Genomic DNA, 27,881 nt, shown 5'->3' on the forward strand with positions numbered 1-27,881 from the left:
CTGCCCACCATGGAGCAGCAACCCACGGGTATAAAATCCTTTCACTGCTTGGAAAATAAGCCACTGTTACTCAGTCACTTACTCTTTCTCCTCTTTCATCTATTCATCTATTTCACTCTTTTCACTTATGTATTATTCATGTAATAAATATTCATCAGGTACTTACTGTGTGCCACGTGCTGGGCTAGCCCTGCTGCTGGGCATCTGGTGGCATCAGTTTTGTACTCCCAAGGACAAGCCATCATCCCTTGGCTGCCCTGAGTGGGGGGAGGATGGCCGCACTCTGCCCTACATTTTTTCAGTCGAGGGCAGAGAGGCAGACTGACTTTCATTTGCTTACATAATTGCTGGACACGATTCAGAGCCAGGGCTGCTGCATAGGGCCGCACAGGCTGCGCACTGCACAACTTCAGGGCAGTTGTATAGCGAGGAATTCTGCGTCCAGCTCCAGCATTAAGTCACCAGCTGTCATTGCTCGGTCCCCCAGGTGGTTTGGTTTGTTTACATCCCCCTGAGAGGTGCTACAGAGCCATTGGCAAGGGAGCCAGTGCACACCAGCAAGCTGGCCCTCTGTGGGTACCTTACCCCACTTAATCCTGGCCAGCCCCATGGCCTCTTTAGTGAAGCGCAGTCCTCTACCCTCGGGCCTGGCCAGGAGACTTAGTGTCCAGAGCTGGGCCCCTGTTCCTCCTCCGGCTCCCATGTGGAGCATGCAGAGCACTGCCTGCCTTCCGGGCCCCCATCCATGTGTTCTCCTCTGACTTAATGGCCTGGCACCATTCACAAGGCAAGAGGGGAGACCCACGAGGCTTTATCATTCAGGGCCATTTATCTTTGTGCAACTGGGACAACGTGTGTCCCTGCCTTATCCTTGGCCCAGGCTAGTCTTCAGTTCAGTTCAGTTGCTCAGTCCTGTCTGACTCTTTGCGACCCATGGACTGCAGCACGCCACTGCAACCACTCAAAAAACATGCACTCATACCTACCTGCATAAAATCCAAAACAAAAAACCCACAACAGACAACATGACAACAAACAAACAAAATGCTGATGACCAGGTGCCCCAGTGGGGCATCTGCCCTTTTACATACCACCCCACCTGCCCCCAGACCCTCACCACCGTGATCGAGTCCAGCCGTGCCGTCAACAGCACTAAGTGACAGCTGGTCCCCAGAGACCTCTGGAGGCTCCTCTGCTCCAGTGAACCCACATGGCACCCTCATGTTTTCATTCCTGGGACAGCCTGTTGCTACAAGAAGCTCTAAACCAGGCAGCAGACAAGCTCGGGAGCTAGAGGCACGGACGTGGCTGTTAGGAACATCTCTGTTCCTGCTGAAGGCAGGCAGCTCCCTTCCTGGGCCGGATTCTCATCTGCAGCACTGGCCATGCCAAGTGCACAAGGCAGGAAGGAATCAGTCATGTTCCCTCAGCTGGACAGGAGAGAACAGGGGAGGGAAGCCGAAATGTGTGTCTGTGGAGCCACAGTAAAAAATCCAAGGCGGGGTTAGACCAGGACAGAGGGTAACTCACGCCAGCCCCCACCCGCACGCCGCAAAAACCCGGTGCTCTCACCCGTTTCAGAATCTCAGCATCTGTGAGGCGCTGAGTGGGGTCATGGCTGCTTGGAAACCAGATTCCTGGCTTTTTGGCAGACACACATGTTGTACTTGAATTGAGAAGGCCGTTTTCCTTTCTGGTGTGTGCATGTGAGCATGTGTGCGTGTGTGGATGTGGATGCATTCGTGCACGAGAGCTGGTCTGTGTCTGGCTTGCACCTGGGTCTCCATGTGCGAACTTTTCAGGACAGGAATGTGCGTGTCCCCATCCCCACGTGATTTGTACCACATGTGGCGGTGAGGGTTTGGCAGATGAGAAACAGTCTCCTGTTCCCCCATGTGGGATCCATCAGGGAACCCATGTGTGTAGGTGTCTGGGACCCATGAGGATAAGGTAGGAGGTAACCGTACACCTATGGCATCAAAGAAAATTAGGTGTCGGATAGATCACCAAGATGCTGTTCTCCACATCGACTTTGTGGCTGTTCTTGGGTGTGAGGATAGGTTTTGCTGGCCCCTCCACGTACATTTACTCAATCTCTCTGCCAAGACTGGCCCACCTGCTGGCTTTTGGGTCCAAGTCGCACCCCTGGAATAGGAAGAGGGTGCCTAGTGGTGGAATTTGCCGTCTTGGTCTCGTTAGCTCCAAGACCTCACAGTCAAGCAAAGAGTACGTGACACTGGTGATGCCACCTTGCATTTGCTTAGTATGTCCTTAAGTGTCCTCACGTGCCTTTTTTTTAATACTTATTTTTGGCCGTGCTGGGTCTTCATTGTCATGTGGGCTTTCTCTAGTTGCGGTGCAGAGGTTTCTCCTTGCAGTCACTTCTCCTGTTGCAGAGCACCTAGGATGCCCAGGCTTCAGTAGGTGTGGCATGTGGGCTCGGTATTTGCAGTTTCTGGACTCTAGGGCACAGGCTCAGTAGCTGTGGTGTACTGGACTTAGCTGTTCCACGGCAGAGTGAGATCTTCCCACATCAGGAGTCAAACCCGTGTCTTCTGCTTTGGTGGGACGATTCTTTACCACTGAGCCTCCAGGGAAGCCCCCTGCCTTCTTCATTCATTTAATCAGCATTGAATTCTTGCCGATGTGGCCACCCATCAGGAACACGTGGGCAGTGGAGGTGACGTTATTCCTATGTCTGTCATATAGTTTGTTGGGATGAGAACCAGACCTGGGAATCAGGGTCCCCCTGTGCTTCTGCACCCCTCCTCTGGGAGCATCTGCGAGCACCTGTCTGTCTTTGGAGGCACCCTGAGGTGGTGCCGTGCACTTGCCTGCACAGGGGTCCTCAGGGTCCCATGGGAGGGGCCCAAGGGCCTGTCTGAGATGGAACTGTTCCCCCTACAGAGTGGCGACAAGGAAGCGGGGCGAGGATGATCCTGCAGGATGAAGACATCACCACTAAGATTGAGAATGACTGGAAGAGACTCAACACCCTGGCACATTACCAGGTGAGGGGACCATGGATGGGGAGGGGCTAGCAAGCTAGGCAGCCAGGTCCCTGGGGGTCTCTGTCGGTGAATAACAGGGTCATCCTGAGGCTCTTACCAAGCCCTAAACCCATTTCTTCACCAGCACTTTGTGTGCCCTTAGTGACCCAGGGAAAACATGGGACCCCACGACACCCTGACCTTCCTGGAGATAGCATGCTGGGTGTGCGCTTCCTGCAGGGCATGGGCAAAGACCCTGAGCAAAAGCCTTTCTTAGGTGAGCCCTGGAGTTTAAGGCTGGGTGCTGTCCCAGGGAAGCATAAGGACAGAGGGTGCTGGTGAGAGGCTCTTGCCTGAGTCACTCCAAGAGTGAGCCCCACCATGGACTACAGTTCTATACTCAGATCTGTCCTGTTTCATCAAAGGAAAACTGACAGCCTCCTCCATCCCCTGGTTCTCAGTGAGGCCCTGATTGTCCCCAAGGACCACGTTCGTCCTGACTGGGTGGCAGTTTCTGTGACCAGGCCCTTACCTGCCTTTCCCCGGTAGGTGCCAGATGGTTCCGTGGTGGCCTTAGTGTCCAAGCAAGTGACAGCCTACAATGCAGTGAACAACTCCACTGTCTCCAGGACCTCAGCCAGTAAATACGGTGAGTTCATCAAATCTTTCTGGGGAAGAAAGGATGCCCCCTGAGCAGCTGTGGTCACCATGGCAGCACTGCTGGAAGATAGTGGGTGCCAGGGATAGGGAGTGGGGAGGGATGTGGGGAGTCAGGCAGCTTGGCCCCCAGAAAGGCACACTGTACCCAAAAGAAGGTTCCTGGTTCTGAGCAGGGACTCTGATGCAGGAGCTTCGTCCCTGGAAACAAGAAGAAAGTCTAACCTTCCTGAGCGTCCTACAGTCTCTAAGATGCTTCCACGTTTGTGATAACTCATTATCAAACGTCAGGTTCATAATAATCAGTGAATTAAATAATTATTATTTCCCCCTGTTATGCAGATTAGCAAATGATAACTCTGATGCACAGAGGCTAAATGACGGGTAAAGGTCACACACTATGAAGCAGTTGAGGGAAGGTACAGACCCAGGTCTCTGCTCCTTAGGGTGGGGAGAAGGGTGCCAGAGGTGGGCTGGACGCCCCGGTGCCTTCTTACCAGCAAAACTGGCTGAAAAAGCCACCAGCTTCATGAGACGGTTCTGGGAAATAGAAGACAACACACAGTGGTGCCTGCACACAGTGGGACCTGCCTCTTCTTTTCCCGCTCGGCACTCATCTCACCACACCTGTTGCAGCAGATAAATGGTCCACGCGAGAGAGGCAGGCGAAGGTACACAAGTGGCAGGGCGATCACTCAGCTGGTCAGTCACCGGTTAAGGGAAACAGGGTCCCAGCTCTTTCAGGAGCGCGTGCTAAGTCGCTTCAGTCTGACTGTACGACCCTATGGACTGGAGCCCGCCAGGCTCCTCTGTCCATGGGATTCTCCAGGCAAGGATACTGGAGTGTGTTGCCATGCCCTCCTCCAGGGAATCTTCTCGATCCATCCAGGGATAGAACTTGTGTCTCCAGCATTGGCAAGTGGGTTCTTTACCACTGACGCCACAGGGGAAGGCCCCCTCCCCCCCCCCCACCACCACCCCGAGCTCTTTCATTGGTACTTAATTGGCGACACAGAACACATCCTGAGACTTGAGAACTCTTACAAGGAAAGTACAAAAAGAGACAAGCTTGTATTTTTTACAAATTGAATCATAAGGGCTGGAGAGATGCAAGTACAAGAGGGAAAGGAATCCGATTGGGTGGACAAGACACAGAGAATTTCCTGGAGGCGGTGGAAAAGATGTTCCAGTTTCAGGAATGGACAGAAGCGCCTCCAGAGGCAAGAAGGATCAGAGTTGGCCTCAGCTGGAGCCGAGGTGTATCATAAACAATAGGCTGGAAGGCTGGGCGGCCTTACCCGCCTGGGGTCCTTGCATTGGCAGAAAACATGATCCGGTACACGGGCAGCCCCGACAGCCTCCGTTCGCGCACACCAATGATCACCCCTGACCTGGAGAGCGGAGTCAAGATGTGGCACCTGGTGAAGAACCATGAGCACGGGGACCAGAAGGAGGGGGACCGGGGGAGCAAGATGGTGTCTGAAATCTATCTTACACGACTGCTGGCCACTAAGGTACAGGACGTCAGCCAGGGTGTGGGGTGCGGGTGGGTTATGGGGTGGGGTGTCATCACCCCACAGAAATGTCAGAGCTGGCAAATACCTAGCATCTGTGCTGGTGCCACCCTGACCCCCACCTCAGTCATCCATCCATGCAGGCCCTGCTCATCAGCCTGATCTCCTTCCCAGCACAGAACCTCAGCATTCTTCTCAACCCAGTCCTGCAGCCAGCCCCTCCCATACATCCAGGCTGGCACGCAGTCTGAAGTCTCGATTCCATCCCTTCTCTTACGGCTACGGCTAAGTCACTTCAGTTATGTCCGACTCTGTGTGACCCCAGAGACAGCAGCCCACCAGGCTCCCCCATCCCTGGGATTCTCCAGGCAAGAACACTGGAGTGGGTTGCCATTTCCTTCTCCAATGCATGAAAGTGAAAAGTGAAGTGAAGTCACTCAGTCATGTCTGACTCTTAGCGACCCCATGGACTGCAGCCTACCAGGCTCTTCCGCCCATGGGATTTTCCAGGCAAGAGTACTGGAGTGGGGTGCCATTGCCTTCTCCAATCCCTTCTCTTGCCCTTGTTCAAATAGAGAGACACTAGCCATGTGCATTCCTGGTCCTCTGCCATGCCTTCTGGAAGACTGGCTATATATCTCTGGGGTGTCATATACAGTCTCTAGTGGTGGAAACTGCGGCCCCATCAGTGACTTTGCAGGCCCCCTTTCTAATCCTGGTTCTGGGGACCCTGTGTGCCTACAGTTAGTCCCACAAGGCCCGAGACTGGCCCCAGCTCTGCTCTTTGTGGATCCAAATGAGTAAACTGTTCATTAGCTGACGTGAGTAATGCCCGAACAGAACCAGCAGATTGTGCTTCTCTGCTCTGACCGAGTGAGTTGTTCATTAGCATTTGTGAAAAGTGCTAAAATAACACCACCGAAGGGTGTTAAAACCAAACCGCGGTGTTGGCAGAGGGAGGCTTCCTTAGGTCCAGTCATCAGTGTTATATCTATTTTCCACGTGCCGGGGAAATGGAAAGCTGCTCCGAGACAGATGAGAGCGGGCAGGAGGAGGGTGCAGATTCTTTGCACGCGCTTATGCGATTTTACCCAAGCAGGCCTGGCTGTGTGCTGGCCTCCCCTCCCCTCCGCCATCTGGGAGGCCGGGCGATCATACAGCCCCGTCCTCAGAGCTCTCAGGGCGGGCGAACTGTGAACTTGGTCCCCTCCGCAGGGCACGCTGCAGAAGTTCGTGGACGACCTGTTCGAGACCATCTTCAGCACGGCGCACCGCGGTTCGGCCCTGCCCCTGGCCATCAAGTACATGTTCGACTTTCTGGACGAGCAGGCGGACAAGCACGGCATCCACGACCCGCACGTCCGCCACACCTGGAAGAGCAATTGGTGAGTGAAGGGCAAGCGGAAGCCGCACGGGGAGAGGCCACCCCCGAGTTGATGGTCGGCCTTGGAGACAAGCAGAAGGGGCCAGCCCGCCTTCCCCGCTGCGGCAGCTCTGCGCAGGCGCTCTGTGGGGCTCCACCTGCTTCCGGTCCTTTTGGGCGTTCACTTCCTCTCTCCCTTTCCTCAGTGGAGTCGTCCATCTTTGTCATCGGTTCTTTCAGTCAACAAACATTAAACCAACTAAATGAGCAAACATGAGCATGCCAGATGTCACAGCCAGGTCGCTCTCACATCCTGGTCCCTCCCCTGTGCCTGACATGCTGGACCCTGAGTTTGCAAAGACTCGGGTCGTGCCTTCTGCCCTCCGTGGGCTGACAGGACGGCAGCTGTTTGAATAGAGGGGCACATGTGAGGATGTGGAGTGCGTGTGTGCAGCCGGGCTGTAGACAGGCAGGAGCTCACAGACTCTTAAATGGAGTTTGGAGCACAGCTAGGAGTCACCTAGATGAACATGGGAGTCTTTCCAGTTCATTCAAGACATGGTTTTCCCTTTTCAGAATTCCCTTTGGGGAAGGGACTGTCCCATAACTAGGGTGTCTTTGAGACGAGGGGAGCCTCTAACTCTTAAATGACACTGTAGGTGTCTCATCACGGTCCCCTCTCTCCTTTAGCCTTTATCCGCCTTTCCCTTCGTTCGTGTGTCGGTTGTTTCACTGAGACTGCAAGGTCAGACATCAGTATGCAGCTCTCGTGGCGGAATCTTGCACAGAGCTGGGACTCAATAAATATTGATGGAGATGCAGAGCCAAGATGGTCTCTACTTGAGAGTTCCACCTAGGGTAAAGCCATCTTATATTTAGTCCCTTTAGTTCCAGAATCGCCTCCCAGTAGCTTTTACACAGTCCCTGTCCTGGGGTGTTCTTCCCCAGCCCATTCTTTCAGAGTAGCACCTGCCAACTGCCAGGATTGACATGGTACTAGGGCTCAGCCAGCCACCCTGACAGCCCAGGGTCCCAGCCTGGGGCATTGGAATGTTATTCAGGGTAGGATGCTCTGGCTTCCTCTCTCCCCTGAAGAATAGTGCATCTCCACTAAATTTGGAAAGTCAGGCAGGAACAGTTTTGGATGTAAAACGGAAGAGTAGGGTTGCTCCCACGGTAATTCGGGGTACATTGTGGAGTTCTTGTGACCTTTCGGAAATAAGACAGTTAGACTCTGGATCCCATCTAGTCCAGCACTGGGTGAAGGCTGCTCCCTCTTCTGAAAGGCTTGCAGGTCTGGCCTTTCCCGGTGACTGCCCGTAGGTAAGACTGCATTTGAGGGCTTCCCTGGTGGTCCAGTGGTTAAGACTCTGCACTCCCAATGCAGGGGGCATGGGTTTGATCCTCAGTCTGGGGACTAAGATCCTACATTCCACATGGCATGGCCAGAAAAAAAAAAAAAAAAAAAGAAGGATTGCATTTGACTCTGCACACCTTTACAGAATGACTCTGCAGAGCTGTTCCAAGGGCATGTCCCTGACCCACCTAATCTGCTTCTCTCTGCCACTGAGTCTTCCTACCACCTGAGTTGAATGCCTGCAGCCTTCAGAATACAAGAAATGCCCTGTCCAGACCTTATCCTGGGAGAGCTGCTATTTCCAGACCATGCCCTTGTAACCTTTACAAGTGCATCCCCTGAAATGGTATCTAAATGAGCATACACCTCCCACTGGGCTAAATCCACCTCCAAGATCCAATAAAGTCCTTGGGGGAGAGGGCAGAGTCTTCCTTCCCTCCAGCTCTTCCAAGTGCCAGCTGTTCTCAGAAAGAGCTCCGGTCCCAGTGAAGGGCAGTCAGGCAGGAGTACCAACTCTCAGGTCCTCTCACCAGAGAACACACTTCCCCAACCCTGACCATGGCCACCTGCGCAAGACTCAGTCAGTCCAGGAATTATGAGGTCTACATACTGACTCAGGGTCCATTGTTCCTGATTGGAAAGAGATTGTTTCCTTATTCCTGGCCAAAGTTGTAGCTCACCCTCTCCCCTGCCCCCTTCCTCCTCATCCCCCTGCCTTTTCTCTTTTAAATAAACCTCCTGCTCATTTAGCCTGAGTGGCTGCAATCAACCAGAGATTAGTGCCACCACTAATGTTAATAATATGCTAATATTTCATTAGGCAGGAGCTGCTGTGGTTTCCCTGTTTGATTTGCCTGTCAGCACAACTGGCTGAAGGAAGGAGAGTGTTGGAAAGAAACATCCATGTGGCAAGTGTGGGCTCCAGGGTCCCTCTCCATGTTGAACTTCGGGAAGCAGGAAGATGTGACTGGAGGTTTCATCATTTGGGCAGCCCTGCATCCAGGGCTCTAAGCCAAGCTCTCAGGGTCTCCCCTGGGCAGCTGCAGTGACCCTGACTTTCCCCCGAGTGTCAGAACTTTTACCATCCCTTTATTTGCTCTTTGGATTTCCCAGGATGAAATGAGGGCCACTTAACATTGTTAGACCTCAGTGCTGGCTCCAGAGCACACTTCGTAGGAACTTAATAAATACTTGTTGACTGATTGGCAGTCTTGAACATGAGGTCTTACTGTATTTTAGCATTTGTTTTATGTATATGCTGGCTGCTGGAAGATACAACGAATATAGACATCTTGTTCTTGCTGGGTTGAAATACTGTAATTCAAAAGACTTTTAGTTCTAAGAAGCAAGCCAAACACATAGGAACATTATGACTGTTACCAACTATTACCAACCGTGAGAACAGCAACCAAAACAACAATAAAACATCAGGGCACATGGCAGGAGGTGAGGAGGTGGGGGCAGAGGGAGGGAAATAAGTGATCCCTTGCTGGGTGCCATCCCACTTCCTGATCTACGTCTCCATAGGCTGGATGGCAGTTGCAGGATCAGAGAGGCAGCGGAATGTAGTCACAGAGGGGTACGTGGGCAGGCTTTACCCAATGCTCCAGGATCCTTTCTAGCATATAGCTAGAGGGTTTATGGTTCCCAGACCGCACTGCATGTTTCACGTCCTGTTTGTTGAACTGATTCCCCTTTGGAGGTTCCTTCCTCCTCCTTTTCCTCGCCCTCTTCCTCCAGGCTTCATTCAGCTAAAGAACACCTCTGTATCTTTAAAACAGAGACCATTTAGCGTGGTCCCCTCTGTGAAGACTTTCCGGACTTCCGGACACGTCCCTCTGGGTAGCTGTGATCACACCAACCTAGGTCTTAAACTGGACCCCCTCCATCCTCTGGGTCCAGAACCTAAAATTCTTGATTGCGTGCCTGACCTCCCCATGAGCCCACCAGAATGCAGGCTTCTCAAGGACCAGGGATAGGTCTTATTCACGCTGTACCCACAGCTGCTAGCATGGCTCTTGGTGTAGAGTAGGTGCTGACTAAAAGAAAGGGAGAGGAAGGAGAGGACATAATGGGGCAGGTGAGAGCCAGAAGTGGGGTTTGTTCAGCTTGACAGCTTGGAGATGAGAATCAGTAAGTTTTGCTTGAACTGTCTAGTGCCAGGGCCCTCACCATGTAAAACAAATTGATTAGGCCAGGCGGAGAGGAAGAGTGTTCCTTCTTCAGGGAAGAAGAACATGTGCTTCTTCCACATGTTACTGTGAGGACAGAGAATAATAAATAGCCTAGGTTCCAGGCTAGTTAAGATTTGCCAACCAGATATGTTTTGTATCTAACGTGGGGGCAGACAGTGGGAGAGAGAGTTAGACATTCCACTTTCTAGCACCTGTCATGACTGCTTCGAACCCCAAAGCCTTGTGCTCTCAGGGCCACTGGGGAGTCCTACAGTCTGGGCTGGGCATCGAGACCTCCAGTGCCCATCAACACTGTATCTCTGAATGGACTGTTCAACACTGCTGATCTCCAGCTCCCCAGAAGGTGAACTGATGGCATGGAGAAAGGCCCATCAGAAGGCTTGCTTCCCAGCCTTTTCTCTGCCTCCAGGGACCTCTCTGGGTCAGTGTCCAGCTCTCCCACCCCATCTCCCTTGACCATCTGCCTCTTCCCTCTACACAGCCTGCCCCTGCGGTTTTGGGTCAACATGATCAAGAACCCCCAATTCGTGTTTGACATCCACAAGAACAGCATCACCGACGCCTGCCTCTCCGTGGTGGCCCAGACCTTCATGGACTCGTGCTCTACATCGGAGCACCGGCTGGGCAAGGACTCCCCCTCCAACAAGCTGCTCTATGCCAAGGACATCCCCAGCTACAAGAACTGGGTGGAGAGGTGAGTGCTGGCCCAGAGAGCTCAGGCAGGACCCTGGCTGCAGCAGGCAATTCTCTGGGGGTGTGTAGGGGGGCCCCCTTCCCCTCTGCAGTGGGTGGAGCTTGCAGGCTGGTCCTTGCACCAAGCCCCATCCTGCACTGGGACACCCACAGCCCGAGAACCCGGTGTTGTCAGTCAAAACAAGAATGGGACATGGCTAGAAGTTGCCACGATGCTCTACTCCCCTGCGTGGAGGACCCAGATCTTCCTAGGCCCAAGGAAGAAGTACAGTCCACTGCTCTAACGCTCACCAAAAAAAGAAAAACAAAAAAGACTTCAAGGGACCGAATAACATCTTGCCACAGACAGACTGGAGCCCTGTCCATCTGGCAGTTCTTCCAGTGTCCTGTGGGGATGTCATGGTAACCCTGAAGAGCTTCTTGCTGTCCCTTGATGCTCAGGCAATGAGCTCTAGATGCTTCAGGCCCTGATCTAATCCAGCCTCAGCTGTGCACCTGTGTGTGTGGCGGGGAGGGCACCTGTATGCCATTAAGCTGGGTTTCTCTTGGCACAAAGCTAACTCACGATAAACAACATTCATGGTTTGTCTGGGTCGCATCAGCTCCGTATGCCAAGCACCTGAGCTAGACAACCAGCTGAAAGTCTATTTATTTATTCATCACAGCAGCACTGGAATATAAGAGGACAGGCTTTATAACCTCATTCTGTGCCCATGAAGGTGAAGTATACATATAGAATGGCTGAGTAATCAGTCCAAGATGACTTATGTGGCCAAGAGAAAAGTAGATCCCCAAATTCAACTGACTCCCAAATCTTTCTACCATTTACAATCCTTTTAGACAGGGCCTCTGCCAACCCATATGGTGTCCATGCGAATTAAGGAAGGTGTTCCTTCCTACCAGAGGATGTGGCCCCACGCCAGAATGTGTGGTTTGTTGAGTGACAGGCTGACTGTCTGCCCTAGCTCACCCCCACCTTTGTGCAGTGAACAGCCTGCACAACTCTCCATGGCGATTCTGAGTTTAGAGTCCCTTTCTCTTTCTTCCAAGCTTAAAGACAGGAAACCTGGATGGAGGCTCAGATTTTGGATCTTTTTGAAGAGTCAAAGAAACCAGGAGTTGTTCTTAACTCGGCAACTGAGACAGAATGAACAATACCGTTTTGCTCATGGTAGAGACACAGTCCCCATCTTTATAAGTTGAAAACTGCCTTCCTTTATACAGGGAATAACCAAGAGGGGGTGAGATCCTGGCCATTCCCAGTCACAAAAACTGACCATCCCACCCTAGTTCTGCTGAAAGAGTTGCATTGTGTTTTCCCTCTCCCCCTGCCCCTTGATCTCTCCCCCACCCCTTCCTGCTGGTGCCTGTGGTGCGCATCCAGCCTTGGCTGTCAGAGAGAGCGCTCACTCTTTTGTCCTTGTATCTGATTATGTCTGAGTCACCAAAGAGGCTTTTGCCTCCCCCTGGGTCGCCAGTGGCTCACTCTTCTGACTACAGAGCTGCCAGAAGCGAGCTCTCCCGTGTGGTCAGCTGGCTCTTCAGTGAAGAGAAAAAAGAAAGAGGCAGCAGCTGGGCTCTTGGGCATCCCTGCCCTGGTGTAGTGTCAGTGCGACAGGACCTCGGGCAGGGAGGGAGAAGGCCAGGATGAGATGGGCTGGGGAGCATTGACGAAGCATCTGCTTAGAGGACGCTGTGGTGAGAATAATGCAAGTTCTGGGCGAACGGTCTCCCTCTTGCTTGGTGCTAAATGAGAGGTGGGCCACGTAGCTGCTACAGGTCACGAGTCACCCCAGTCCATCTGGTTATTTTTAGGAGTGCCTTGATGGTTTCCATTTCTTATCTCACTAGTTTCTTAGCAACCAATGGCACTCTCAGGAAAGTCATCTTTCACTTGTTTGGGGTCCCAAATTCTTCCTCCTCTCCTTATGGGATGAGGGTGCAAAAAGAAGGGGATGAGAAATAGCACGCCCTGGTCTGGAGATCATGTATAGAGACCTTCTTCCTTTGGTGATCAGTTCCACCCTCCCTTCACCAGGAGGCTGGCCTGCTGAGGGCCCCGGCAGCCTCAAGGTCAGAAAAGTGAAGGTAGAACCCCCTTTTCTCATGGCCAGGGCTTTCCTACCCCCTGATTTTGAGGTCTGGCTGCTGTGCACACACAGGAAGTCCATACGTAGGGCCTTGCTGACGTAGAGTGTGCTCTACATGCATTTGGGGAGGGCCTTCTGTCTGTGCCACTGAGAAATGGGGTTTACTCTGACTGGCCCTCTTTCTAGGGACTTGGAACATATATGGATTCCAGAGGCCTTACTAACTGCTGGTTGGGTAGCCCGAGTCATCCTGTCCCACCTAAGCTGTCACACCTCCTAGAAGTTCTTCATCTACCTATCCCTGCACCAACCCCCTCCCAACCTCCCACCTGTCCTCCCATCCCATCTCCCTCCCATCCTTCCTTCCACTTGTCCTCCCATGCATCCCTCATCCCATTCCTGCCTCCTTGCAGCACTGGTGGTTGGCAGCCCCGCTGCAGACTCCCAGTCTTTGCCACCTTCATCCAAGCATGAGGGGTTTTGCTTACGGTCACATCTAGAGTAAGGGAGAAGAATCTCTTGGTTCCCCAGTAGCAACCACCCACTCCGCTCATCTTAAGGAACAGAAGTCAACAGTGTTGTCACCAAACTGGTGTGTTACAGTCAGTAGTCATTCCTATCTCATTGCCAATAGCAGTAACATTTTCATGCTAGAGGGATTGCCTCTCATATTAAATAGAAATTAACCCCAATAAGAGGAGAGTGAAAAGTTGGTTTAAAGCTCAACATTCAGAAAACTAAAATCATGGCATCTGGTCCCATCACGTCATGGGAAATAGATGGGGAAACAGTGGAAACAGTGTTAGACTTTATTTTTGGGGGCTCCAAAATCACTGCAGATGGTGATTGCAGCCATGAAATTAAAAGATGCTTACTCCTTGGAAGCAAAGTTATGACCAACCTAGACAGCATATTGAAAAGCAGAGACATTACTTTGCCAACAAAGGTCCATCTAGTCAAGGCTATGGTTTTTCCAGTGGTCATGTATGGATGTGAGAGTTGGACTGTGAAGAAAGCTGAGCGCCAAAGAATTGATGCTTTTGAACTGTAGTGTTGGAGAAGACTCTTGAGAGTCCCTTGGACTGCAAGGAGATCCAACCAGTCCATCCTAAAGGAGATCAGTCCTGGGTGTTCTTTGGAAGGACTGATGCTAAAGCTGAAACTCCAATACTTTGGCCACCTGATGTGAAGAGTTGACTCATTTGAAAAGACTCTGATGCTGGGAGGGATTGGGGGCAGGAGGAGAAGGGGACGACAGAGGATGAGATGGCTGGATGGCATCACTGACTCAATGGACCTGAGTTTGAGTGAACTCTGGGAGTTGGTGATGGACAGGGAGGCCTGGTGTGCTGCAATTCATGGGGTCACAAAGAGTCAGACATGACTGAGGGACTGAACTGAACTGAGTAAACCCCAGCCTCCCTTGCATGCAGGCGCAGGTTTTGTACATAGGAATGAGTGAGATGAAACCACAGTTGACCCCTTGGAACTGGACTAAAGGGTGCCACACGTTGGGATGCCGTCTGTCACCTGTGTCACTTGTGAAAAAGGCTAAGAATTTTAACTATTTAAAAATGCCACCTAAAGAAGCCATCACTCAAAATATAAAACTGTGACAGTTCACCCTGGGAGCCATACTGGAGGTGAAGTATGGACATTTCATTAACATATTCATTCATCCATGAGTCAAACATTTTATGGTGTCCATCATGGATGCACTGAACACTCAGGATGGATTAGTCTTGATCCTTCCCTTATGGCCTTCATAGTTGAGGAAGATACAGATAGGCAGGCACCATGAACTGTACTCGTGGGGGCTCAGGAAGCAAGGAGCAGAGGGAGGCCAGTGAATGAACACAGAGGAAAAGACTTTTGTGCAGGACCCTAAACGGCAAGTGTCTCTACATTAGAGCCTCAGATGTGTCTTCTGTGTCTACATCTTCATCCTTGAGGTGTTGAAAGGGTGAGGATACATTGGGCTCTGCAAAAACTTCAGGGCGTTGGAGACCCTCTTCTCAATCACTGGGGCCATCCTAGAGACAGAGATAGGTGCCACCATCACATTGGGCACATCTCATAGAAGCCCGTGAATGTGAAACACTGCAGACTAGTCCACAGCAGTGAATCCAGCTGTTGGTGATTGGCAGCTGGATTTGTAGCAGCTCCTGAGGGCCAGTGTCAGAACCATGTCAGAACCACGATGGTGCTGGCATCCCACCTAGTATGACCAAGCACAACAAAGAAAGCTGGGTAAGGCCAGTGGTGGGCTCCACCCCTCCTCAGCGGGCCAGTCCTTGGCCAGCTGGAGAGTGGGTCCCAGGAGACTTTCAGAGCACCAGTCCCTTCTAGAGAAAGACTCATCTGCAGGAGGACATCCCATGGAGCAAGTTCAAGAAGAGGAGTCCAGATTGACCTTTCCTTTCCTCACTGCGCAGCCAGCAGATAAGAACACTTGTGTGAAGTTCATTAATGGGGCATAATTGCATTCTTCACAATCAATAAGGCTGCTCAGTGGCAGAGCCCAGCATAAAGCCCCTGCATAGCAGGTGCTCAGGAGACAGCAGTTTTGCCCACAGCACAGAGATGCCAGAGCTGGGCCATCAGGCTCAAGGGGTGCAGTTAGGTAAAGCCCTGGAGAGAAGCGGGGAGAGGTCAAAGCAAGGGCAGCAGAGACCTGCAGCTGGGTACAGGCCCACTTAGCTCCAGGCTGAATGTCAGCCAGACCCGACGCCCCACACTCCTCTAGGACATCGAGCATTCCAAAGCCACTCAGCTCAGCCATGTAGAACTTGCTGAAGATGAGAACATGTGGCCCATCCCCAGGTGGGCTTGCGTGTGGCACAGACAGGTGGGGCCCTCTGCACATGGGCAGCAGAGGAGGGGCCGGTTGCCCCCCCCCCCAACTTCGGTGAGGAATCAGAGGTCTCCCTCCGCCACTTTACTCTCAACTCCATCCCACACTCTCTCCCTCTTTTTCTCTCACACAAACACATTTTCTAAATATTGTCTTCGGAGAAACCGACCGGGCTTTTAGTGCACTACAAGGCAGGCCGTTCAGAAAGGACAAGGTGCTGGGTGTCTGCTGTTTCTGCGGGAGACGATGTGGTCCCTGACCTGGGCTCTCAGGCTGCCCAGGAACCACACAGGTCGCAGTAGGAGCCCCGATGCTCTCTGCAGAAAGTCTGATAGAGCCATCCTCCTACCTGTAAGGTTTCACAAGCAGGTAACAGAAATGGCAGGAGCCTTTGCTTCTGATGACAGTGCCGTCCCACCAGGGGGACACTGGGGTTTTCCTTACAGTCAGTAGCTCTGACTGTCCGTGGTGACAGAGTGGGACTGCCTAGAGGACACTCTGGACCCAGCTGTGTTGACAGAGCCACGTCTGGCTGCTGGCCGGGACACAGAAATGAGGGAGTCGTCCGTTCCTGTTCCCCCCATGCGAGCTTTGGGCATGACCTCTTACAGGACAAATGTATTTTGCTCAGTTGGCATACAATTGCGAGGGGGCGATGGCACAAATATCATTGAGCGTGACGGGGCTGGAGCCACCGCTGATGCTCCAGGTCTCCTCTATAAAACAGAACATTGCATTTACTGTCTTCCACAATAGTGGCAATGAATCCAGTCTCTCACTGGAGTGCATGTACCTGGGGTGTCATTCCCCAGAACTCCGAGGAACGTGAAGATGTTTTGGGGTGGGTTGCAGGCCTGGCAGAGAGTGGGCTCTTCTGGAATGGAGCAGAGGACCTAGAGTGAAACAGGACCAGGAGCTGAGTAAGGGGCCCAATGGCTCTGGAGATGGGGGGTGGTGGGCAGGGGAAGAGAGGACCCCACACTGAAAGTTTGTGAAGGAAGGAAGTCCACATGACCCAGGCGTGTGACAGCCTTCACACAGGGCTGTGGCTCAAGCAGGGCAGCCAACCCAGCTCTGGCCTACTCTTGCTGGCCTGGGGATGCTCTGCGCAGATGAACTGGAACTGTCATTCAGGCAGGGTGTTGAACATGATGCTGGAGTGGCACATAGGTGCCACCTCTGCCAGCCTATCACCCAGCTCCAGTGGGCCCCAGTGGGCAGAGGTGGAGGCGGGGAACAGAGCGCAGGACAGATGGATTCACAGTCAACGCAGTGAGGGATGCGGAGGGAGGGACACAGGACTGGGGTCCAGGGTGAGGCTGATCCAGCGCCTCCAGGAATGTGCCCTCCGCTCCCCTGATCAAGCCTTGAGTTCTGGGAACCCAGGGCCCCTCACGGTCACCTGTGCTCGCCCAGGTGAGAGTGAGTGACTTGACTAAAATGTTGTGCCCCAGTTGCCTCACTTGCCTCACCCTGGTCCCCACCCTGGAGACTGTCCCCCGCCACCCTCCTCTGTTCTAAGCTCTCAGGCTTGCTGTTCCCAGCATTGAAGCCATGGGCATTCAGTGTGGGCCAAGCAGACACCGTGAGGACTCCTGGGAGCGCTGCCCCGAGGTCCTGACCCTACTCCACCCCTGCAGGTGCCTCTCTGCCATGTGGCCCACGGCCGGAAGCACCCAGGAGAGGTGGCTGTCTTTGGGACACCGGGGGGCCTTTGGTTCCTCATTAGGACGCGACACAGCTCCCCTCTGGTGGGAGATTTGGGGGTTGCTGCATAAAATGTCAAACTGCAGAAATTAAAAATGTAAATGTTGGCATCTAATTAACCAGTTGACAGGAGAGCACAGCTGCAAGTGACAGTAACTGATTGCCTTCTCCCAGCCTCTCCCCACCAAGCACCCCCAGCCCCACCCTTCTCCCCGCTAGTACTCACAGATGGGGACGACGTCAGGGCAGAGCAACTGCTTAGAAGAGCCTTCAGGCCCCTGGAGGGGACTTCCTGCATCTGCGGAAGGGGGTGTTAGAAGGACCTGAGAGGCAGACTGGATCACTCCTGTGGGAGCTGGGAGCAAAGCCAGTGCAGGAGACAGCCCGTCCTTCCTCCTGCCCCACTGTGTCCACTCTCTGACCTTGTCTGGGTCACTCTTGAATCCCTTCTCCCTGCCTCCTGCATCCAGAGCTGCAGAGGGCACTCTGAAGCCCAGTTGGAAGAGAGCCTGCCGTGGTCCCTAAGAGGTCACACACAGGCATCCGCTGGACCCACACCCAGGGCTGGGAGCACCCGTCTCTCCCCTGGGCCCCCCACTACACACACACACGCACACACACACACACACACACACACACACGCAGAGTTCCTCACTCCCATGCCGCCACAGGTATTACTCAGACATCGGGAAGATGCCCGCCATCAGCGACCAGGACATGAACGCGTACCTAGCTGAGCAGTCCCGGATGCATATGAATGAGTTCAATACCATGAGCGCCCTCTCCGAGATCTTCTCCTACGTGGGCAAGTACAGTGAGGAGGTGAGCCCTGCCCTGCCCTGCCCTGCCCTGCCGTGCTCGGGGGCCCCTGGGGAAGGACTGGGGAGAGACCCAGATATTCCTGCCTGGAGCAGCTTCAGTGCCCAAGAGCACCACCCCAGGCACCTCCACCACCCACTTCTGCCAGGGGAAACTCTATCACCCAGGACTGGGGGGCTGTGCTCCAAAGACTGGGATGCTAGAAATGTTCCATTCTGTAAATTCTACATAATCCCTCTTCTTTTCAGATATATACAGCAAGTCTCTGTTTCTTTCATCATTTTTCTCTTTATTTTTTTCTTCCTTCTCCTTTATTTCTTCTATATCGCTCTCTGACTTCATTCTCTTTAATCAAGCAGTTCCTCACATTCATGGGCAGGTCATAAGGAATAGAATAGAAACAAGATGATAGGGTAGAATCAGAACAGGATAGATACAGAGTAGACTGGAGTCTGTCTTTAGTTGCTGTGTTCCCTAGTTAAGAAACCTCACCTGGGGTCATTGCCCCTTCAGACATGGCCATCTTTTGGCCGGCACAAAGGTGCCTACAGGAGTTTTCTTGGCCATACCAGTGCAGACCAAGTGGGTTCAGAGTCAGGCTCCCCATGTCCGAGCAGCAGCACAGCCACCTTCTCTGAGTGGAAGGTAGTAATAGGAGCTGAAGCCAGTACTCTGGGTTCTCTACGTCCTCCCAGCCTTGTCCCCAAGAGAGGATCTAGGAGCCCCAGCAGGGCCCAGTCCTGGTGCCCACAGGCCATGAGCTGTGAACAAGTGTGGAGAAAGTCGGCAGCGGGTCCATTAAGAGAGGGACCCCGCAGCCAGCCTGTGGGCCACTGCTGGTCCAGGACAGTTTCCACCTGTCTGGGGCCACTTGTGAAGTAAGGACGACACAGAGTAGGCCAGTGTATGAGTGCCACTGTCTCGTCTTGGAAAGGACATCAGTCTGCAGGTTCGGTCCTCTTTTATCTTTTTATGCATGTTCAGTCATACCCAACCCTTTGAACCCCACAGATTCTAGCCCGCCAGGCTCCTTTGTCCATGGGATTCTCCAGGCAAGAATACCGGAGTGGGTTGTCATGCCCTTCTCCAAGGGATCTTCCCAGCCCACAGATTGAACTTGAGTCTCCTGCACAGCAGGCAGATTCTTTCCCACTGAGCCACCAGCTTCCCAAGTTCACTCTTCTACTGTTAGCATGAAAATGTCCCATCTTTATGAAATGTCAGGGCCAATCACTGGTGGTTCTTGGCCAGCTGAGAAGCTGGCAACTGACTTGGTCTCCCCAATTAAAAATAGATTAACTGGATCAGGAAATCCAGAGCTCTGGGTGGCCCTCCTCCAGCCTTCAGCCTCCTCTTCTCTCCTGCTGCCCTCCCACCCTACTCCCTAGTTCCGGACCCCTGTCTGTCACCTGCCCCTCCTGGAGTAGGCATGGTGTGACAGGTGCTCACGTTAGTTACGTGACTTTATGCCCTCTCTTGGAGCAACTCAGAGAGGGGGTCATAGGTCCCAGGTTTTACAGAGAAGGAAAGGAGGGTTCAGAGAGTTCGTGTTTTGCCCCGGCGTCACCCAGCTAGAAACTGGCGGAGCCGTTATTCAGTGCTACACCTCCTGAGTCTGAGCCAGGTTCCCACACATCTTCCTGCTTGTACCCACAATTGCTCCCTGTTATTCTCATCCACCAACCACTGAATCTCAGCGAAGGCTGTGTAGATGCTGGTCATTAGATGTCTGTCACCAGTAAAGCTTGAGACATCACTCTTCGAGGGATATTTGTTTCCTAACAGGCAAAGTTGAGTCAAATAACTTTCTGCATGTGGAATTTCAGGCCTTGGGCTGCTGATGGGAAGATGTTCCTTTCTCACAGGGTAGTGGGATGTCTTGATAGTGTGAAATCATAGTTGCCCTGAGACACTAAGCGCTGTAGTTTCCGTTGGGTGTGGATCCCCCTGCTGTTTAGCCTAGAGGTAACAGCAGCATCTCGGCACAGGTGTCTTCTGCCCATTCTCAGCTGTGGTACGTAGGGAGCAAAAGGTACATGTGTATTCAGACATGCCTACGTGTGTGCTGGCGTCCTGTGCTCACTGACACATGGATGCCCATGAGTTGGTTCCCTCTGCCCAAGCGCCCCCACACACCTCCCCACCCAAGTCGTGGAGGCCGTCTGCCTCCCCAGCAACTTTGTGTGGGCTGCTTTACCCACGCTCGTCTTCCCAAACTCTCTGACCACAAGCCCTGTCAGTGCGTACCCCAAGAACACAGACACGTGCACACAAACTGGTAACCACCCCGTTCTTGGCTCTTCAACAGATCCTCGGACCCCTGGACCACGATGACCAGTGTGGGAAGCAGAAACTGGCCTACAAACTAGAACAAGTCATAACCCTCATGAGCTTAGACAGCTGAGAACCGTCCTTCCAGCTCGCCCGCTCCCCCCTCCCCCACCAGAGGGAGGGACACACCAAGCCGTGCCTCAGTCTAGATTATCATCTTTACCAAGTGCAAGTTCCGACTGGCGTCAGCAGCATCCCCTAAGCAGCGCTGTCTCCCTCTCTCTTTCTCTCTCTGCCTGTTTCTGTCTCTCCTGCCTTCCTGGATCCCCTCTCTTTCAGTTCCTCTGCCAACACGACTGAACCAAGCCGCCGACCCTCAAGTTAGTCCAGGATGGCCTGTCCTCACCCCGCCAAGGGGCCTGACCTGAAGACAGCAGAGGGGCCCTCTTTCCCAGCTGACCCTGAGCAGCAGCAGCAGGGCCCGGATACGAATGAGGAGCCATGGATGGGGGTGCTTCTATGCTGTTACCCCACCTTCCGTCTTTCCATAGTCCCCACGTGGGTCTGAACTTGGCCTGGAGAAGAGGCAGTGAGCTCAGTGTTATCTTCACTGGGAAGGTGTCACCTGGCTCAGGTGTCTATCTCCACGGGGTCCCCCTGCAACTCTGGGAAGAAAGGCGGCACCTCCTGCATATGGCTGGAGTGGAGAGCGTGAGGAGTTGAGGGGCACCTTGCAAGCTGCCTCTCACATGTGGGATTGGCAGCAGAGGCTCCCTTGTCCCCTTCAGATCTTTTCGGAGTCCTTCTGAGCGCCCATAGGTGCCCTGCCTGCCCGGTCCTGGCCTGTGGAAAACCAGACAGGAGAAATAGCAGTTACAGCCCACCATGGAGATCCTCCCGATGTGGCTCATAGTGGCAGAAATATAACATGCAGGAGAGAAAAGAAGAGAGTTGCATCTATCTGGAAGCAGAACTGGTTGTTTTCCATTCACCCCCACATGCTAACGAATCACGGCCATTGTCAGAGGTCTGATCCCTTGCAGACCCCCAAGCACCGTCTGGAGGATACACTTCCAACCCTCCTTAGTCATCACTCATCAGGGGTCAAGGTCAAACACCAGTGCATCCAGGAGCTTCTACCTCCAGTGGTCCCCGTGGCTCCACCCCCACCGTCCTTCCTGAGAAGTCTAGAGAAGGTTGGGGCCGACAGCCTCGCTCCTGACTCCCTGCAGAGTCTGGTGCCGTTGCTATGCAGATGACTTTGTGATGGACTGTTCAGACCTCCCCGGGAATTATTTCATCAACATCTCAGCTGTCGCTTTAGTCACTCTCCTTCCTCCTCCCTTCTGCAGTCATCCCGGGAAGAAACACTTGCAAGCACAGCCTCTCAGAGACAAACCAAAATGCCAGCCAAACTCAACCCTAGGTTTGTCATGTCTGGGGAGGACCGAAGAATCAAGAGGAAGGACCTGCCCGGAAATGGGAGGAGGGACATACCACTGACCTTGGCCCTGGCATTGTGTCTCTCCCTCTGTCCTTCCATTCACGGATACGTCGTCTTAGCCAGCCAGCCAGATACGTGCTCAGACATGCGTCCTAGGTGAGCAGGGGCTATGGTGAGAGACAGTCTGATGGAGGGCCGTGGAAACCTGTAACCTTGAAAGGACCTTAGATGCCATCTCTCCATCTGTGGTCCCGTCTCGGCCATAGACTCTCCCCAGGCAACCCCGATGTGAAGTTGTTCCCCACTCTGGGAGACAGGCAGAGGCATCTGTGGGGTTGGGAATGAGGTTCCTCCAGTCTTGTCTTCACTCCTCAAGCATCAGACATCTTCCACTGCCATCCACTCCAAAGGGGCCCCTCATGGAAAGAGGAAGGGACCAGACCATTCCCAGCAACATCTGTGGAACACCCTATATTTGAAGAATCCTAGCCCCTTTGGATATGAGCATGTGTGTGTGTGTGAGATCTCATGTGCACATGCATGTGTGTGTGTGTGTGTGTGTGTGTGTGTGTATCTGTCTGACCCGGGAGTAGGCAGAGAGCTCAGAAAGCTTTCTGGTCCTATGCGGGGGCAGGCGGGGAGGGTCTGAAGCATTTCCCTTCTCTGCCCTTGCCCACCATTCATTCTGCAACTTCAGGACATTTCCATACTTGTTTTCTGTGCTGCATACTGGGGGGTGAAGTCACCTGTCTATAGGAAATCAGGGTGATCACTGACCGAGAGAAGCCTGGACGTGACTGGAGGCCAGGCGGTGGTGACACAGAGCAGGGCATGATGTGGCATCGAGCGGGACAAGTGATGGGCAAAACGCAAGTAGCCTAATCAACGGGAAGAGGAGAGTGAGAAGCGATGCATTTTGAGTGGGAAAAACATAACCAAAGGTCTCGGCAAATGAAGTGCCAGGTGAAGAAGCGTGGAATTTCTCCCCTTGATCATTTGATTTCCTCCCCAGAAGCTACAAGGCCTGGCAGGCCAGGAAGGAAGCATGTGGGAGGCAGGCTGAGGAGGCACCTGGGCCGCTAACATATATTTGCACATGTGAAGGGTTGGGGAGAAGAAAGACACAAACATATTTAACACAGGTGTGCTGAATGGAAGCTCTGTGTGTGTGTGTGCGTAAGTGAGTGTGTTTTGATTTATTTTTTAAGTTTTGCACAGTTAGAGAAAAAAAAATGAACAAGCAGAGAAAAAGACTGTTACCATGGTTCTGCTGAAGCTTTTTTTTTTTTTACTGGATTATTATTATTGTTATTGTTTTGTTGTCGGTACAAAACTTTTTCTCCCTATGTTTTTCATTATAAGAGAAACCTCAAACCCATCAAAGAAATGTCAGGAAGAAAGAGGGGAGGAGGATGGGCACGTTTCCCTGGTTTCCTCATGTCTCCTGGGGGAGGGTTTGGGGCAGGTTTTCTTTAATTGGTGGGGTGGTGGTTTCTGGTGCTTTGTTTGCCCGAAGTCTCTGCGGCCTGTTGGGGATGGAGAAGTAGGACAGAGTCATGCAGAGCGCAACCCATCTTGCCCATAAGAACTCTCTTTCCGTTTGCTGTTTGTTTTCCATTTCTTTTGTTTGGATTCTTGGTGCACGTGTGATCTGTTTCAAAGTAAAAACAAGGCAGCGTGATCAAAAAAAAAGAAAAAAAAGCTGTTCTTTCCCCCCAGATCTTCTTTCCGAACCTCCCCTGGAATCCCCAACCTCCTCCTGGCAGGACGGAGACCCCGTGCTGGCCAGCATGCATGAGAGAAGGGACTTGGGCAGACTGGGTCCTGCAGGAGGGAGGTCTCTTCAGGGCCCCCCTCCGTGTCACAGTTTATGTGCCGGGTCACAGTTCTGTTCACGGTGGGACCTTTATCTGACTCCTAGAGTCCTGGGCAGAGAGCACAGGAGGAAAGGCCATGTCTCCTCACCTTCCTTTCATCCCGTCTCTTTCACTCCTTCAACCCCTCGGAACCACCAGGGTCTAAAATGGTACCAGGAGATCACACAGTCACACATAACCGACTTGGATTAGGTGAGGAGTTTGAATGTTGGAGCAAAATGGGATGGTAAGAGGCAGGGAGAAATGCTGTGAGGTCCTGAATTTAAGAAAGAATGAGCAGAGAGAGGCTGGGACAATTCGCTGCAGGCTGGTCATCCCTCCCAAGGGCACAAGTCTCCCCAGGGGTGGGCATATTTACCATTCCTTGTCCTTTCCTGGAAGGAGAGACCCTGACATGTCCTGGTCACCACAAATAGCAACACTGCCTGAAGCTGGCTTTTGTGGCTGTTAACTTCCTCTTGCCTTGTTTCAGTGTGGTTTGGAATTCAGGGACTTGGGAAAACCTGGATATCCCATTGACCGAGAATACCGTGCACACCCAGAGCCAGCCTAGAGCCTCTCTCTCTTGAGCCCATGGGTGAGTGAGTGAGGCCAGAGACGCTGGAAAGAGACAAGTCAGTTTAAACATTACAGGCAGACTAGCCAGGCCTGGTCCCAGGCAGCAGTGGGGTAAGGTCTCCAGCTCTCACCTCCCAACACTGGGGTCAGTGTGATGTGTTATCCCAACACTGCCCCCTCCCCTTTCCCTCATCATAGGTCCTCAACCTCTGATCCCCTTTGCATGTCTGGCTCCTGAGTGTGCCCCTTCCCCAGCAGAGTGCCCCCAAACCCTGCACGTGAGGCTCTGCCCCAAGGCCATGTATCCACTAAGTTCGGGAGCTGTTCAGCCTCAGGTGGACAGCTCCGCCCTCAGTCCAGCCTCCTGGGACCACCCCAGCCCTGTCCTGCCCTCCAAAGTTGCCCCCCTCGAGGCTCCCTGATACAGCTGGGGCCTGGTGGGTCTCCCATCAGAGGAGCCATAGAAGTGGTTTCCCCAGTGACCTCCGTTCCACAAGGCAAGTCCTGTTGATGCTTTCAGAGCCTCAACAAGGCCTCGTTCCCACCCTACAAATGGGGAAGCTCTGTGTGCCATCCGTCTCTTCTCTCAAGACTAAGAGACACTTCTCCTTGACCTCACAGAATGCGAAGTCAAATATTTAGCCTAGTGAAGGTTAAGGTTAATTATTGTTAATCAAGAATAGACGTTCCCACCTCACAGAGACCTGTGGAGGGAGAGGGACCTTGGGGAGGCACTCTGCAGACAGAAAGCCCATAAACACTCTTTTCTTGACCCTGGACTATAGTCCTTCCAGGAACAGCGCCACCCTCTCCCCTCCACAATGAGAACCTAGGGTGGACCTCTGAGAGGCAGTTCCATGGATAGGTACCAGAGTCCCCAGGGTGCCCCCAGCACCCAGTAGACTGACCCAGGCAGATCCCACCTGCTTCCTGGACCTTCTGCTTGCTTCTAGCTCATGTAGTCATCAAGAACCTTCTTTCAGCTTCCCACTCTCTCTGTTGGCTCTCAGGACAGACCATTAAGGACCCCTTGTCTCTCAGCCCTTCCCTTTATCTTTGAACCATCGATGGGTGGTTTGGGGTTTTGTAGTTTATTTTTTGTTTGTGTATGTTAAGAGTTTGAGTTTAAGGAGGGAGCCCAGGTGTGTATGTAAAATCCAAATACCGGGGGTAGGGGGGACACAGAATTCTTTGCCTGTGACTTCCAAGGGGCTGAGGAGAAACTGGGACTGGGGGACAGAGGAAATCCCACTTGTTAAAGAAATGGGTCCAGATATCCCTGGGCCAGGGCCATGCCAGGGGAAGCAGCCAGGGGCTGCTGACATTCTTGGTGCTTCCCTGCACTTTCGCTGGCTGGAGCATGCAGTGCTACCCTGCTCCTCCCCCCTGTGCCGCCTCACCCCACAGGTGTAGCAAACGAGTCATCCTACAACAGACAGAGAGACCGAGGGACAGCTGTAGGTGACGCCGTAGAGGCAGCTCCTGGGACAGGCTGACGCTCCGGGAGCCTCTTCCGGTCATGGTGCTGGAAAACGGAACGACCCAGCCTCCCATTCAGAAAGGAATCTCTGCAGTAAAACTTCATTCAGGAGAGACCTTTTTTTAAACTATGAATTTGTGTTCCCCAATAAAATCATTTTTTAATTAAGGGGAGTATCCAATTTTATTGTATAAGGTAAAGGATGTTTTGGTTGTCAAAGTAATACATACTCATTAAGGTCCAATTAAATCCTTTGAGTAGGCAGGTGACTACCCTAAATCAAAACAAAACAGAATCCCTAATGAATAAAACGAGATTTCTGTTTGTACTGGCAGAGACGGTGAGCTGGGTGGGGATGGGGGAGGGCGAGTGACCTTGGTCAGGTGAGCCTCACCTTCCCTCCACTCTATATCCTCTTTCACTTCTCTCCAGGCTGCCCCTGGTGTTGTTGAACCCTAGGGCTTCCCCCAAACAGCAGGGAGACCCTATTAGGGGTTGGTCGTGGAGGGATCACAAAGACAGATGCGCATGGCAAAGAGGTCTGTGCATCTCGTCTTCCACCAGTTTCTTTATCAGAACTTCTTTTGTTGGTATCTTTGATCTTATAAGTCAAGCACATTTTAGAAGGGCTCCCTTATAAGAGTAGAATTCCAAACAGAGGGTACAGTTAAAGAGCACTGCAAAGGACACCTGAGAAACTGAGGCACCACTTTACCAAACAGGACTGTTGGACACAGTTCAGGCAGATGACCAAGAAGGCATGCATGTCCCTGTGTGTTCTCCTTCCCTGTCCCTCCCCAGTGTTCCCGTCAGCTTGTTGGCTCGTTAAACCTTCCGTTCTTTAAAGAGAAAAGCTAGCTTACCTCAAAGAATCTTGTTTCCATTTGGAAACCATGACTTTGTGTTTTAGGGTGAATGACTCTCCGCACCCCCATCACTGTCTCAAGGCTTGGCATCCTTGAGGCCGGAGGTCCTGGCTTAGTCGTGTGTTGGCTGCACTGACCAAGAACAAGAACCCCAGGCCCCAAGATGGGAAGGAAGGGTTGGAGGCAGCCGCCCTCCTCCCCACTTTAGCTAGTAGAGACCAGCCTATGTCTTTCAGCAGGGTCCTGCCAAGTTACCATAGCAACCAGCAACTCCAGGGTACCACAACAGATAATGGCTCAATGAGCCAAGGGGTGGGGGAAGAGGAGTCTGGCCTGGTCAGACGACCCAAAGTTAAGTCTCAAATACTAGAGAGAGGAGGAGGAGCAGGAAAGGATGAATGGGTGATTTAAGGGACAGGCAGGGGCCTTTGAGTCTCAGAGACAGGTGGCTGAAAGTAGCAGGTTGGTCAGTCCTGTTCCCATCACCCACTCGCAGCCTCACCCCACTTCTGTCTCCAAAAAGCTCCCACCTTGAACACCAACCCTTTGTTAGAACAAAGCAAAACATATCTTTAGACAACAGTGTTATAATGAGCCTCAAAGATATGTGGATGAAATCTATTAGAGGAAAGAGGGTCTTCTGGTTTGGTTTTTAAAGAAGTGTATCCAAGTAAGATTACAAAAAAAAAAAAAGATTTTAAATAAAAGTTTTTAAAAAGGAAACCTATGCTATTTAAATTGGAGCCCAGTTGTAACTTGGTAAAGGCAAGCTTCTGTACCTTTGTTATAATTAATTGTATACCTGTGTATGTAAATATAAGGCATTCCTATTTTGCAGTTCAGAACAAAAAAAAAAAACCTATTTGTAATATAGAATAAAGTTTATTAAAAAATAATAAAAAATGCAGTTTGGGATTTGGAATGTTTCTTTATGTGTCTGTCTGAAAGGGAGAGGCGGGACCACAAGTAGCCACTGGTGGCCACCATACCCTACGGTCTGGACACACAGCCCATTCTCTTTTCAGCTATGTGATGTCTGAACTCCACCACCTGAGACGCATCTGTTTACTTAAGGCTCTGTCCTCAGCTACAGAGCAGGCATCTCAGGAGGTGATAACCCTGCCAAGCTGGGGAAAGCAGACGTAT

At 52.3% G+C, this 27,881-nt stretch overlaps 1 protein-coding gene across 1 annotated transcript in view; it reads left to right on the forward strand.

Moving 5' to 3' along the window:
• Nucleotides 1-27,642, forward strand: part of PLXNA4 (plexin A4) — a 483,041-nt gene extending 455,399 nt beyond the window's left edge. The window contains exons 26-32 of the mRNA XM_027538965.1: nucleotides 2,908-3,011; nucleotides 3,540-3,639; nucleotides 4,971-5,161; nucleotides 6,377-6,546; nucleotides 10,558-10,770; nucleotides 18,092-18,242; nucleotides 20,548-27,642. Coding sequence (XP_027394766.1) covers nucleotides 2,908-3,011; nucleotides 3,540-3,639; nucleotides 4,971-5,161; nucleotides 6,377-6,546; nucleotides 10,558-10,770; nucleotides 18,092-18,242; nucleotides 20,548-20,643 — 1,025 coding nt within the window. The 3' untranslated portion in view covers nucleotides 20,644-27,642. The remainder of the gene's footprint in view (nucleotides 1-2,907; nucleotides 3,012-3,539; nucleotides 3,640-4,970; nucleotides 5,162-6,376; nucleotides 6,547-10,557; nucleotides 10,771-18,091; nucleotides 18,243-20,547) is intronic.
• Nucleotides 27,643-27,881: the final 239 nt, after the last annotated feature.

The sequence above is a fragment of the Bos indicus x Bos taurus genome, chromosome 4 (assembly GCF_003369695.1).
Source record: "Bos indicus x Bos taurus breed Angus x Brahman F1 hybrid chromosome 4, Bos_hybrid_MaternalHap_v2.0, whole genome shotgun sequence".
Taxonomy (NCBI): domain Eukaryota; kingdom Metazoa; phylum Chordata; class Mammalia; order Artiodactyla; family Bovidae; genus Bos; species Bos indicus x Bos taurus.